The following is a 13,784-nucleotide window of genomic DNA, read 5'->3' as shown; positions in this document are numbered from 1 at the left end:
TTGTACTTTTGTTAGTAGAGCGAACAAGAATTAAAGCGGGCCAACTACTTCACCGGTATATATCACTACCAAGAATTAATACTAGACTACTTGTACCAATTATTGCATTATAGGAGAATTAATACTAGACTACTTGTACCAATTATTGCATTATAGGAGAATTAATACTAATGGTATGTTTGGTTGGAGGGAAAGGAAAGGAAAGAGAAAGAAAACACGGAAATCGAGGAGTGAATTTGGACTAAGGTGCCTAAGACTACTTGTACCAATTATTGCATTACAGGAGCATTTTTTTAACGTGGATAATATTATTTTGATCTCACTAAGACACTAACTAATGTCTTGATGATATTTTTTTATTATTTAATTTCAACTTTTTCTAAAGTCATATAAACTACTTTTTTATTTTATTTTTTATTGCTCTTGCAATTAGAGTCTAGCGGGACAATCCCGAGCAACAAAATTCTACAAGTACTAAATATTTAATGAAGTTGCATTTTAAAGAATTCGAACTTGAAATATTTGTTTAAGCAAACTTGTGTCTTGTGGTGTTGAAGATATTAGTTAAGAATCATACATTGGATTTTATTAAATATGTTAGTGAATGAAATTAAAAAACAGTTATAACTAATGTCGCAGAATTCAATGGTTGATTACTTACTTGAGTTCCATTGATTTGCTCCCTCATCTTCCATACCTAAATGACAAAGGAGTGCTTCCTAATTTTCTTTATTTTTCTCTTTATAACTTTAATGGGTGTGGGTTACTTTAAGTTTTAGTTTCATTCGATCTTTTCATTTCTCTTATTTCTACGCAAACTAGCTGTGTTTGTTGGTATAACTAATGATCAGTGATTCTCCGATTTTAATAATCATGATCTAGGGGCGCTTGATCAATATGACAAAATGTGTGCATAATTCTATTTGGTTGGTAGGGGTTGTTAACCCATGCACTGATGCACAGAGCCACATTACAGATACTCGTGGAATATGAATTCTGTCGATATGAAAGAGGTTAGTATTAAATGTATATTTGATTTGTTATCTGTACCATAAGATAACAAGCATGCACTAGAATCGACATGATTATAATTTCCTAACCAGGAGTTACCATGCAATATTATACGGGTTGATACTTCACTAAAAAAACAAAAGAACAGTGGGGACCCGGGACCATGAAAACAAGTAAACAACACTAGTGGAACACGCGGCCATAGCAATGAATGTAGGAACTTGCCATTGACAATAGCTTCCCACGTCGTATTCAACATTGAATTTTGTCTTACTTTAGGTACATCCAACACTACCTAGCTAATACTAGTTTGAACATAAGAAAAGGAAGGTGTTGAATTATATATAATTTTGAGGGGCTGTCAAGTTATTAGAAAATAGAAATCGATTCTGTTTCCCAACATGCATGTTTAAGAATCGAATCTATTTCTCAGACGCTACTATAGGAATGCTTCTAAAATATGAAGTTGGTTATGTATGAAGATGGGACTAGAATGATTTTTCAACCATGCTATTAAAGTTAATGTTTTTTTCTACTTGAGGGAAGGAAAGGATATCTCACAAAAAGACAGCTCTGACCTATCAAATTTGTTATTGTAAGAGGCTAATAATGATTTATTATCATTACTTATCAGTTATCACTAGGTTGCATCAATCTTACGCCATATGTAGTTCTAGTGAGTTTAAAGAAAAAAGTTAATATTCAAATCCAAGCAATAAAATTAGGGTGTGTTTTTAGGTGGTGTACGCATGCTCCACATGAATGATTCATTGGATGATATAACAATATAATATTGGACGGAGGAGATGCAAATGGGTACTGTACACAGAAAACCGGTGAGTGAAGGTTTATTAAAAATTGCTACCAAGTCCATCCAAATTATAATATTTCATTTATACACTTTGTTTGACAGGTTTGTCAATTGTAGTTGTAAGCAAAATTGGATCGCGCAGTGTACGATAGGTCATATATTAGGATTAAACGAAGGAAACCCAATATTAAACATAAGATCTAAAAAACTGGACAGGTTAACTTATTTGGTGATGAATAAGGCATTGTTAAATTCTCCTGTGTAAAGAATTTAGGTGATATACAAACATGTTAAGGTTTCTGTATTTTTAAGCAGGTTAGTTAACAAGCAATAAGAACTGTCATTGAGAAAGACCCATGAAATATGCTTGTATTGAAAGATTGTATACGTCATGCTATGGAACGAAAAAACTCGTTCTTGTTTGGAATGGAATGGAATGGGGTAGTGACTAAAAACAAGCAAACAATTTTGGTGTATTCAGTGATTAGGACGAAACAATTGTAGATGAATGAAAAGAGATTTGCCTTGAATCCCAACTTGGAGAAATGAAACTTTGGTTTGGAACGTGACTTTTAATTGAATAAATAGCAGCCGCTAGATTAAACTAAAGTATCTCTTCTATTAATATTTTGGACTTTTTTTTCATTTGAAAATTAAAATTTATGTTTCTCACAACTTTTTATTTGCTTATAATTCTGTCATTCCATTCAAATTTGACTTCAAAAGTCCTAATATGTTAGCAAGAAAATCACCTTGCTCCACTACAGATTGTGTTGATGATGGATCCTATTCTGTTTCCCTCAGTTTGTCAAGTTCCTTTTGAATGCTCTGAAGTACAATCTGTACAGTTATCATATTATCCCTTTTTTATGATTCCCATTTGTGCCATCAAGATTCAAATGAGAGTAAAAGTATTATTCAGCACCGTGAAATGATTTGAAGAAGAAGAAGAGCCAGAAAAAGGCCGCACCATAAAGGAGAAGAGCAATAGCACCAGCTATTATCTTTAATAGCATGTTTAATTTTTTAGTAAACACCTCTCCATCTTTAATTTTTACTTTTTAGTCTGGGCAAAAACACCTTAATAAATAACAAGGTATGAACTATGGATTGAAGAAGTGTGTATTTATAGTTTGCACAATTTAATTATTAGAGAAGTTATTACTATTTTCGAGAACCAGTAGAGCTTTATAGTTTACCTTAGGATTTTCCATTTCTTCAGCTACTTATTTTCTCCCGTTTTAACTTTTCAACATCAACAGTTGAAATCTGCGAGTCCATTGAGGGAAAATAAGGTTGAAGGTAGTTCTGATAGCGCGCGGTCCTAATATAGAGATTGCCATTGAGATTTCTCCAACCCCTTTACAAACTATAGAACCTCTTCTAGTGGTTTTTGAGAAGATTAAAGGTGTTCACAGGAAATTTAAACAACTCACTTACGAGTTAATTAATAGAGATTATAATTAAAAGATCTTGAAAGATATTGGATCGAGTGATACGTCCTCTTACAAGGATTCAATTTTTCCTTTGAGAGAGGGCGGAGGAGGTGTTGACAGGTCCAAGGAAAGTTTGGGGCTTGGCCAAGTGGCTCTGTGCGTGTGGGATTTGTGCAATATTGGCTCTGTGCATTGTTTGCTTTGTTGTGCAAGGGAAGCATGGAAGATTGAAGCAGGGGCGGATCTAGACTTTAAATATCAGTGAGGCTAAACATAAAAGCAATTATAGACTAAAAGAGAAATATTATAGATAAAACCATGAGAGAAAGTTTGTCATGGAAATAGAAGAGTTTACAATGAAAATCGTCTATTATCCATTATTTGAAAATGTGTTAAAATAACATCATTGTCAATTGTTCCAAGAACATCTCTTTCTATAAAAGTTACAAGACGATCATTTAACCATTGATCACTCATTTTGTTACATAACTGACTCTTCACAAACTTCATAGCTGAAAACACACGTTCCACGCTTGCCGTAGCTACCGGCAAGACTAAAGCCAACTTCAGAAGCTTATAAACTATATCAAATGTGTTGCACCTTTTTGTTTCCACAAGTTTTGCACAAAGATCTGAAAGTCCTTTTAACTTTGCAAATTTTGGATCACATCGAACATTTCTAACATAATTCTGAAGCTGATGTCGCACTACCACTTCCGGCACATCAACAAAATCATTTGGATAAAGTTTAACCATCCTCGGTAATTTTTTCACATCAAAATCTTCAAATGATGATGAGGGATTCAAACATGAAACACATTGTAAAAGTTCAGTATTCTCTTCATCAAACCTAGCATTGAGCTCATGCAACTGCAAATCTAAAACACTAAATAAACAATCATGCTTATAATGATGCAAATTAGAAACAATAGAAGTGATAGCATGTCGTCTAGGTTTCTTCCCTTGCACAAACGGTGCATCCAAATCAGGCACATCAATATCATGCTTATTGCAAATTTCCATAACCTTAGATATAAGTTCTTCCCATCCATCATTCCTCATTTCTTGCAATTCTTCTTTGGTGGCTTGGACAAGTGATAAAGCATTCAAAAGATCTTGATCACGCTTTTGTAGTGCTTCACTTAAATCATTTGTAAATCCTAAAATCTCAACCATCATGTATAACATGAAAATAAAATCAAAGGACTGAAGCACTTCTAGCAAAAGCACTGTTTCACCATGTTTTTCAAATGACGGATCTTTCCTGACTTCTTCAAGTACCTCAATAATGGCACCATATAAAGTCATCAATCTAGTGAGAGTCCTAAAGTGGGAACCCCAACGAGTGTCACCTGCTCTAGCAATAGACGATTCTTGATTTAATCCACTACCAGTCTCTATCTCACCCTCTTCAACCAATTTAGCAAATTGAGATACTTGTTTGTCCCGAAGCAATTCTTGTCTCTCGTTAGAAGACCGTATGAAAGTAACAAGCATATTGACCTTCCCGAAAAATCCACTAACATCTTTGTGAGTCTTAGCACATGCAACAAGTGCCAATTGAAGTTGATGGGCAAAACATTGCACATAATAAGCGGATGAATTTTCATTTTGAATTAAAGTTCTCAAACCACCAAATTTACCTCGCATATTGCTAGCTCCATCATATCCTTGCCCCCTTATGCTAGATAAACTCAAGCCATTAATAGACAATAACTTCTCAAGTGCTTCCTTAAGCGACTTAGCACTTGTTTCTTTAACACTAACAATCCCAAGAAACCTTTCTTTTACCAAACCTTCACTATTAACATAGCGAATAACAACAGCCATTTGTTCTTTACCAGCAACATCACCGGATTCATCAATCAAGACACAAAATACATCATTCGCAATATCACATACAATTTGTTTAGTTATTTCACATGCACAAGCAGCAGCGAGATCCTTTTGAATCTTAGGGGCAGTCATAAGGTTATTTCCCGGAGCACAATCTATTACATTAGCTATCTCTGGATTAATTTCCTTTAGAGTGTCCACCAACTCAAGAAATGACCCCTTAAATGAAGAGTTAAAGGACTCGTCACTCCCTCTAAATGGCATACCACACCTCAAAAGAAACTTAGTAGCTATAAGAGATGTGTTTACACGAACACGATATTCAGAACTCATTTGTTTAGTTTGATTAACAAATGCAGCCTTAATACTTTGTTTTTGGTTGATGAGATCGTAACTCTTAAGCACACAATCACGATGAGTATTACAAGAAGAAGCATGACTACCCAATCTATGAGAATTCTTCCAATCACCAAATCCCTCTGTCACAAAGTGATCTCCCCCGTATTTAGAGACATTCTTAAACAAGAAACATGGCAAACAAAATGCTAGGTCCTTAGATTCACTATAATCAATCCAATCATACCAATCAAACCAATTTTTGTAAAATCTACGTCTTTTATTACCTTGATAAGTCCAAGGATAAAGAAAATTGTCAGGAGGTTGATGACGACCTATTTTTAAATAAGCTTTCCTTACCTCATTTTGGATGTCGGGATGATAGCTTGAAATTGGAGGCCTAATTCCTGGATCTGTTTCCAACAATTCATAATCAACAATTTTAATACCCTCACTTGGAGTTTCCGATGCGTCTAGATTTACCGAAGAAGAAGTAGTTTTGTCTCTTGAAAGCACAGCAAAAAATTTCTTCATCCTATAAAGAGATAATGAAACCATCAAAAACCAAAATAACATAGCAACAATTTGCATTAGATGTAATCAATAATGGAATGATAGCTATATTATGTTACATTCCATCTCATCTTATTTTATTTCATTACAACTATCATTAGATGTCCAACAAGAATTCAGAAAACTCTTTTCCACATATCAATTTCAGTTTCCACATGTCAATTTCAATTTCCTTAAACCCTAGAATAAGAATTCAGAAAACCCTTTTCCACATATCAATTTCAGTTTCCACATATCAATTTCAATTTCCTCAAACCCTAGAACAAGAATTCAGAAAACCCTTTTCCACATATCAATTTCAGTTTCCACATATCAATTTCAATTTCCTCAAACCCTAAAACAAGAATCCAAAGTCCCAAACCCTTTGAGTGACTGAGAGTGAGAGCTTCGAGTGACTGAGAGCATTACCTTTTGAGTTTTGACTTTGAGTGAGTGACTGAGAGTGAGAGCTTCAATCAGTTGAGAGGGAAAGGCACTGTCGCACTGAGGGTCTGAGGCAGGAGCTTCGTTGTTGGTTCGTTGGAGAGCAGGAGTAGAGAGGGCGAGAGGCACGAACGAGAGTCGAGAGATCCAGAGGCGTGCGCCGCCGCCATGCGGCCGTGAATCGACAGAGAGAGGCGGAGGCGTGAGAGAACAGAGTGTTGTGTGCGAGAACAGAGAAGAAGCGTGCGTGCGTGAGTGGTGGTGATAGAAAACAAATAATTTTTCTTTTTTTTAACCATATAATTTTTTAAAAAAAATAAAAATAAAAACCGGTGTGGCCAATGCCACACCTGGCCTCTGGGTGGGTCCGCCCCTAGATTGATGGCATGTTCATTTAAGGAAGGTTTAGTGTGTACAGATTGCAGAACTTTGAGGTTTTCAAGGTGTTGGCCTATATTAAGGGTGACTATTGACAATGTTGTAGCTTTCTGGATCGTGGTGAATGTATTGGGGATTATGGCAACAGAGAAATAACTTATATCTAACATATTTAGCATGTTCCTACTTCCCCATCAGGCTCTGATACCAAGAGGGGGTCGGAAGCAGAAGGAGGGGGATGAGAAGAGGATTAAGAGAAGTAGGATGCCACCACGGAGGGGCTTTTTGCAGAAAATTAAATACAGGAATTAAAGCAGGAGGCTCAGCCTTCCATAAACAGAAAAATAAAACTTGCAGAAATTAAAAACAGGAATTAAAACAGGAGGCTCAGCCTTCCATAAACAGGAAAATAAAACTTGAACAAGATATATATTACATAAACATAGATTACAAAACTGAAACTTAAAAACTGAAAAACTGAAACTTAAAAACAGAAAAGATTGAAAGAAAGGAAAACTGAAGGAGAACTTACAGAAGGAATTCTCTCAGTGTTTCTCTCTCTAAACTCTCTATCTCAGCTCTATCCAAAACTCTGCTTAACAAGGTTCAGAATGAGCCTATTTAAAGAAAAGATTGGGCACTGTTTGAATAGTTCCGGTTGAATAGTTCCGGTAGACGGTACTATTTGACTGGCACTATTTGCTACAGTAAAAAGTCAATTTTACTATTTGCTACAGTACAAAAATTGAATTATTACAGAATAAAAATGATTACAAGACGACAAACTTAGCAGAAGTCATCATCATCTGATTCTGTGGTTTGGACAAAATCTGACGACCCAAGAGAGGATGGCTCGGAGACTTTGTGTTGAGGGGCCTTTGAAGATGAGGCTTGCTTAATTGGTTCCTTCAATAATTGAAGAGCAGATTGAAGATTTCTTAACAAGTCTTCTTCTGTTGAAGCTCCTGCAAGGGCCGCTGTGATGTGGGCCTTTTGATTTAGCAAGAGGCTGGTTTGCGGACTTGCATGCTTGAGATATTTCTGGTTGTTTTTGAACCATTGAATTACTTTATCCTTGTGAGCTTTGGAAGCATCAAAAGCCTTCCACCACTTGATAAGGGCATGTTTGTTGAGAATTGGTTGGGGTTTGGCTTTAAGACCGTACCTCCAAGAGAATACCCAAGAAAGGGAAAAGATTGTATAAAAGTTTAAACAATCAGGATAATTGTTAAACTCTTTGTCCCAATGTTTCAGGAAAAGATTGTATCCCTCCAGAACTTCAGGGGGAAAGATTTCAGTAGTTGGACCAAAGAAGCTCCACCAAGAATGGAACCAAATTGGAAAGGAATATTTGTTGGTCCATTTGAAGTAAATGAGCCAAGAATGCTTGAAATTTTGGTTTTGCAGGCCAAGGATTGTAAATTCCCAAGCTTTGATGTAATCCCAATAATTAAAACCTATAGGGTCAAAATTCTGGGAAAATTTTCTGTAGGTGTTTGGATTGGGTCCAAAGTCAGTGGGACGAAGGACACGGAGAATTTGGAGTGTGGAGTGGGTAATTAGGGAGTTGTCATTTTTATCCCTAAAATGCTTAATATCCACACTGTTTGTATCAACCAAGATAAACTCATAGAATCTCTGGGTTTTGTTTGGGTGGATTGGATCAAGATAACCAGGGAAAAGTTTAGTACCAATTTTATTGGCGAGGTTCCCTCCTGAATGGTCCCACCATTCTGGTTCAATCAAGGTTTGGAATTTGGAGATAGTTTTGGTCAAATATTCCGATTTTGGGTTAGATTGGGTAGCTGGGCTAGATTGGGCAACAACAACTGGTTTCTTTCCATCATGAGTTGCTAAGCTTTTTGTTCTTTCAATAAAAGATTGGAGGGATTGGAGATCTAGGTCATCATCTTTATCAGCGATGCTGGCCCAAGATTTATTTGGTAAATTGATGAGTCCCTGAGGAACATTATCCAGGCCTGCTTGTTTGAAGGCAAGGAGAGTTGGAATTGATAAAGCATAATCAGCTTTGGTTTGTTTTGGTTGTGAAGATTGGTTTTGAGCAGTGGGCTCAGATTTTTGGACAGTGGGTCCAGATTGATGGGCAGTGGGCCCAGATAAGATTAAAGAGTCAGAGATTATAATACCTTTGCTCTTTTCTTTGTTTCTTCCTCTTCCTCGGGAGGAGGAGGATCCTCCTCTGGAGGACATCTTATGATCTTCCCTGCAAATATTCACGAGTGAGGAAATCAGGGAGAGAATTGTTAGATCCTTTTATATATTCAATATCGAAGTCAAAAACGCTTAAAATAGCTTGCCATCTGGCAAAGATATGTTTTGAAGCTAAGTTTTTGACATCTTTTTGTAAGATTTCTTTCGCAGATTTGCAGTCTACACGGACTAAGAATTTTTGATTAATCAAATCAGATTGAAATTTTGAAATAGATAAAACGATTGCTAAAACTTCTTTTTTGACAGTAGAATAATTCTGTTGAGCAGGATTCCAATGTTTTGAAGTAAAAGCAATAATTTGTTCCTTGTCAAAAACCTTTTGTTTCAAAATACCACCAAAGCCAATATCAGAGGCATCAGTTTCAATAATTTTGAAAGCTTGAGGATTAGGGAGATAAAGACAAGGGAGATTCTTGACACGAAGTTTGATTTGTTTGACCACATTGGTATGAATATCGGACCAAGGTGGAGGATCCTTCTTGAGTCTATCATGAAGGGGTTTGATTATGGTACTGAGTTGAGGACAGAAGTCCGCAACATAATTGAGACAACCCAGGAATCTTTGTAGTTGGGTTTTGTCAATGATTTGATCAGGGAATTTATCCGTGAACTCGATGGCTCTATTGATAGGAATGATGGTTCCTTGGTGGATGTTGTGACCAAGAAATCTGATTTTGGTTTGGAACAAACTGACCTTTGTCTTGGATACAGCCAAGCCATTCCTTTTGATTACAGAGATGAACGTATTGAGATGTTTGAAATGTTGATCTAAAGTTTGGGAAAAGATTAGAACATCGTCAATGTAGACAATAGTGAATTTGGAATAAGGATTGAAGATTTCGTTCATAATCCTTTGGAATTCAGATGGGGCGTTCTTTAGCCCAAAAGGCATAACGTTCCACTCATACTGCCCAAAAGGAACAGTAAAAGCAGTTTTATACCTATCCTTCTCTTGCAATTGGATTTGCCAGAATCCAGATTTCATGTCGAATTTTGAAAAGACCTTAGCATCATGCAGTCTGGCTAAGAGATCTTTCTTGTTGGGGATAGGATATCTAATCCAACAAAGGGCTTGATTGAGAGGTTTGTAGTTAATGACCAGCCTAGGGGTTCCCCGTTCTATCTCAGCTTGTTTGTTGACATAGAAGGCTGCACAGGACCAAGGGCTCTTACTCCTGCGAATAAGTTTCTTTTCAAGGAGATCATTGATTTCCTTTTGGCAGAAATGAAGAAGTTCTTCATTCATTTGAATAGGCCTAGCCTTGGTTGGAATCTGTTTGTCTGAAAAATCTTTTTCATAAGGAAGTTCCACCATATGGCTCCTTCTTTCCCAAAAAGCGTTGGGTAGATCAGAACAGATGCTGGATTGAATATTTTCCAAAATATTCTCAATCCTTGATTTAACAGAAGGTTGTTGCAATTGATCCTCAATGGTTCTGTAAGAGATTTCTTCCCTGAGGAAGTTGATCTGCTTCTCCTTGTAGGATATGACGTTCAAAGTCTTATCTATGGGAGGTTCAGAGAATTTGAACAAGATAGGCTGTCCAAGATGCTGAACAGTGATGCCGTTTTCGTCAGTATTATAGGGGAAGAGCTTCTTAATGAAAGGGGTCCCTATAATGATTTTTTGACTCAAATTTCTGACTAACAGAAATGGAGTTTCGATTTCAAGACTACCATTTTTTATGATAGCTGAGGGGATTTTATACTTGATCTTTAGTCTAGATCCTTCAGCAGCGCTGAGCTTCTCAGTGGTTTTCTCAAAATATCTGGTGGGAATGAGTCCCTCCGAGATACAACTGGAATCTGCCCCTGTGTCAAAGAGGGCAGGGATTTCGAGAATAAAATCTCCTATGAGGATTTTGACATGGATGAAGAATTTCTGAATGGTGACCTGGTTAATATTCTCCAGAAAGTCTTCGCAATTGTTGTTAGGAGCAGGATTGGAATCAGGTACAGAAGAATCATCTTCCTCATAATTTCTAGTCAGTTTTTCTAAGATAAGCTGCTGACTATTTTGGATTTGTTTGAGACTTTTAACCTCAGTCTTGAGGGAATTGACTTCAGATTGAAGGTCTTGAATAGTGACGGGTTTGACCGTAGATTTCTCAAGACGCTTGAAAGTATCTCTAAGATTGAATTTATTGGTGGTTATAGGACTTTTGGGAGGCCTATCTTCAAGAGTAGACCTGAGGCGTTCCAAATAGATTTTCTTTTCCTCAGGATCAGGGATAGAATTAATGGCCCTGAAGAGAAGGTCTTGTTCATTGGTCAAAGTGTTGATGGACAAGGTATTGACGGAAGATGATGATTGAGAATCATCATTCTGAATTTGATTTAGGTCTTCAGAGACCTCAGAATCCGAAGGATTAGATTCTTCTTCATCAGAAGTTTGAATGAGGAGATTGTTGATCTTGTCCTCGATCTCAGGTTCAAGATGAAGCTCAGAGATTCTCCTTTTGAGTCTGCAATACCTGCTAATATGGCCCGGCTTGCCGCAGTTGTAGCAGGTAACATCTTTTCCTTGAGAGGGTCTAGTCTCAGGAGGGTTCTTTGGAATTTGCGAAGATTGGGGTTTTGATCTAGGCTTGGGTTTCCTATGATCATTCCTGCTAGATCTCTTTCTCCATTGTTGTTTGGGAGGAGGATCTTGCTTTCTGGGTTTAGGTTTCTTGGGACAACCTTGAATTCCGAATTGTTCGCAGAAAGTACCCAAATCCCTGCGATTCTGAGGCTTCTCCTTAGTGAGTTGCTGTTGGATTTTGTCATCCTGACAGATTTTGAGAGCAACTCTTTGAATGATAGCTATGAGCTGTCCATAACTAAGGGTGTGATATGGGATTTCTCCCCCCGGATTTTGGCTTCTAAGTTTCTCACGAACTTTGTCGCCAAAAGATTTAGGAAGACCGGCCAGGAATTTCTCTTTCCAGAAGGCTTGTTGGCTGTCTTCACGGGTGTAAACCCTGGTCAGGAAGGTATCCTTATACCATCTGAAATCACCCAAAGATTTGCACTTCAGATTGGACAAAAGATCACCAGATCTGTCCTTGATGAGGGAAGGATCTCCAACAAAATGTTGGGCTATGGTAAAGATTAAGGAGTTGACAGCATCAGAGATGAATTTGCCATCTTCCATGATAGGATTACCTTCTTCATCAGTCTTGACAGCGGTCAAGATCTGATCCTTCTCGTCTTGAGTGAGATAATTATCCCACCAACCTTTGAGCTGGCCACAGAAACCAGCAACCAAGACTTCAACGATAAGAGATTCAGGACAATTGTTGGCGGTAACATAGGCAGTGGCTACCATAGTCATATTTTGGAGGATTTTGGTGATGCCATACTCGTTTTCACCATCAATATTCCATTCATAGACATTGTTGGCACTGAAGCTTTTGAAGTTTGAAGATTCTTCTAAAAGAAGATCAGGAGCAGTAGCTCTAGGATAGTAGAGCTTGGTTTCTTTTCTCCACTGATTCTTAGAATTGTGAATGACAGTATTGACCGGAATACTCTTGATAGATTGAACGTCAGACTTCATAGATTGAATATCAGAATCAGACTCAACCTTACCATCTTCAATATTATTTAAAGAAGTAGAGGTATTACGAGTAGAAGTACGAGTTTTTGGAGGAGGAGGAGCAGTAATAGTGGGATTAGAAACTGCTTCCGGAGTAGGTTCCGGAGTCTCAGGAGGTTCCGGAGTCTCAGGAATAACTTGTTTGAGAAGCTGAAGTTGCTCTACCACCTTTTGGAGGAGCTCATTGTCAGATTCCTTTTTTGCTCGAAGAGTTTGAGCCGAGTGTCTGGAACGGCTACTGATTTGAAAAGGTTTGAAAAGAGGTTTTTCAAGTTGACATCCTTTAGGGATATCAAGATTAGAAGAGGAAGGTTCAATCTTGACCTTTTCTTTTCCTTTCCTGGAAGAGGAATCCTGCACTTGGGATTCTCCAAGAATTTGAAGATACTTATTGGTATAATTGGATTGTTCCATGAGGTCTTTGATGTCTTTACCAGTGACATCACCTTCTTCTTTCCTAGTCTTGAAGGGAGAAGCTAGGACAGGTGTAGATTGAGCTCCTTTAAGAAGGAAAGGAGTTTTAGGTGGCAGGTTAGAAAGGGTTTCTTTTCCATCCTTATGCTGCCATTTAACCATGTCAATTTGGAAGGGGTAAGATTTCCAATTCTTGTTGGCATAATCTTGAAACCATTCAAAAAAGAAGATGTTTTGCTGGGTTTTCTCAAGGAACCCATAGAATTTTTCTTGGATCTTCTTTCTCTTTTCACCCTGATACTTTGCAAAGAACCATTTTCTTTGCTGAGTCCATCGGTCAGAGTAGAAATCTGCCTTGATACTTCCTTTGTCGATGACGAATTCAGTAGTGATTGCTCCAATGAAATCAGAAGTTTCTCCAGGGGTTTCTAGAGAAGAATACGTTGGAGATAAGGTGGATTGATGATCTTCATCACCCTTGTCATAGGTAGTCTTGACAGGAGTGGTATTGACATATCCAGCTAAATGGATAGTAGATCCGTCATGAGAGAGGGAAGGTCGAGCATTAGACTCAGGCTGGTTCCTTCTAGTCATAGAAAAAGATCTTCTAGACATGGCGGATTGGAAATCATTTGAGGACGTCCTAATAGATCTAGGGATAGAGAAGGAATTTCTCCTATCAAAGATGAGATCTACTTGGCCAGATTGGTGTTGGATGATTTCACGAAACTCAGGAGTTTCAGCAGGTTGGGCT

At 37.5% G+C, this 13,784-nt stretch overlaps 1 protein-coding gene across 1 annotated transcript; it reads right to left on the bottom strand.

Annotated features, from left to right (window-relative positions):
• Nucleotides 1–3,609: 3,609 nt before the first annotated feature.
• LOC130742768 (uncharacterized) lies at nt 3,610–5,988 on the bottom strand. The gene has a single exon (XM_057594866.1). It carries the CDS (start codon nt 5,986–5,988, stop codon nt 3,610–3,612), a length of 2,379 nt encoding a protein of 792 aa, XP_057450849.1.
• Nucleotides 5,989–13,784: the final 7,796 nt, after the last annotated feature.

Source organism: Lotus japonicus, chromosome 3 (genome assembly GCF_012489685.1).
Source record: "Lotus japonicus ecotype B-129 chromosome 3, LjGifu_v1.2".
Taxonomy (NCBI): Eukaryota; Viridiplantae; Streptophyta; class Magnoliopsida; order Fabales; family Fabaceae; genus Lotus; species Lotus japonicus.
This window is presented reverse-complemented; position numbering and strand designations above follow the sequence as displayed.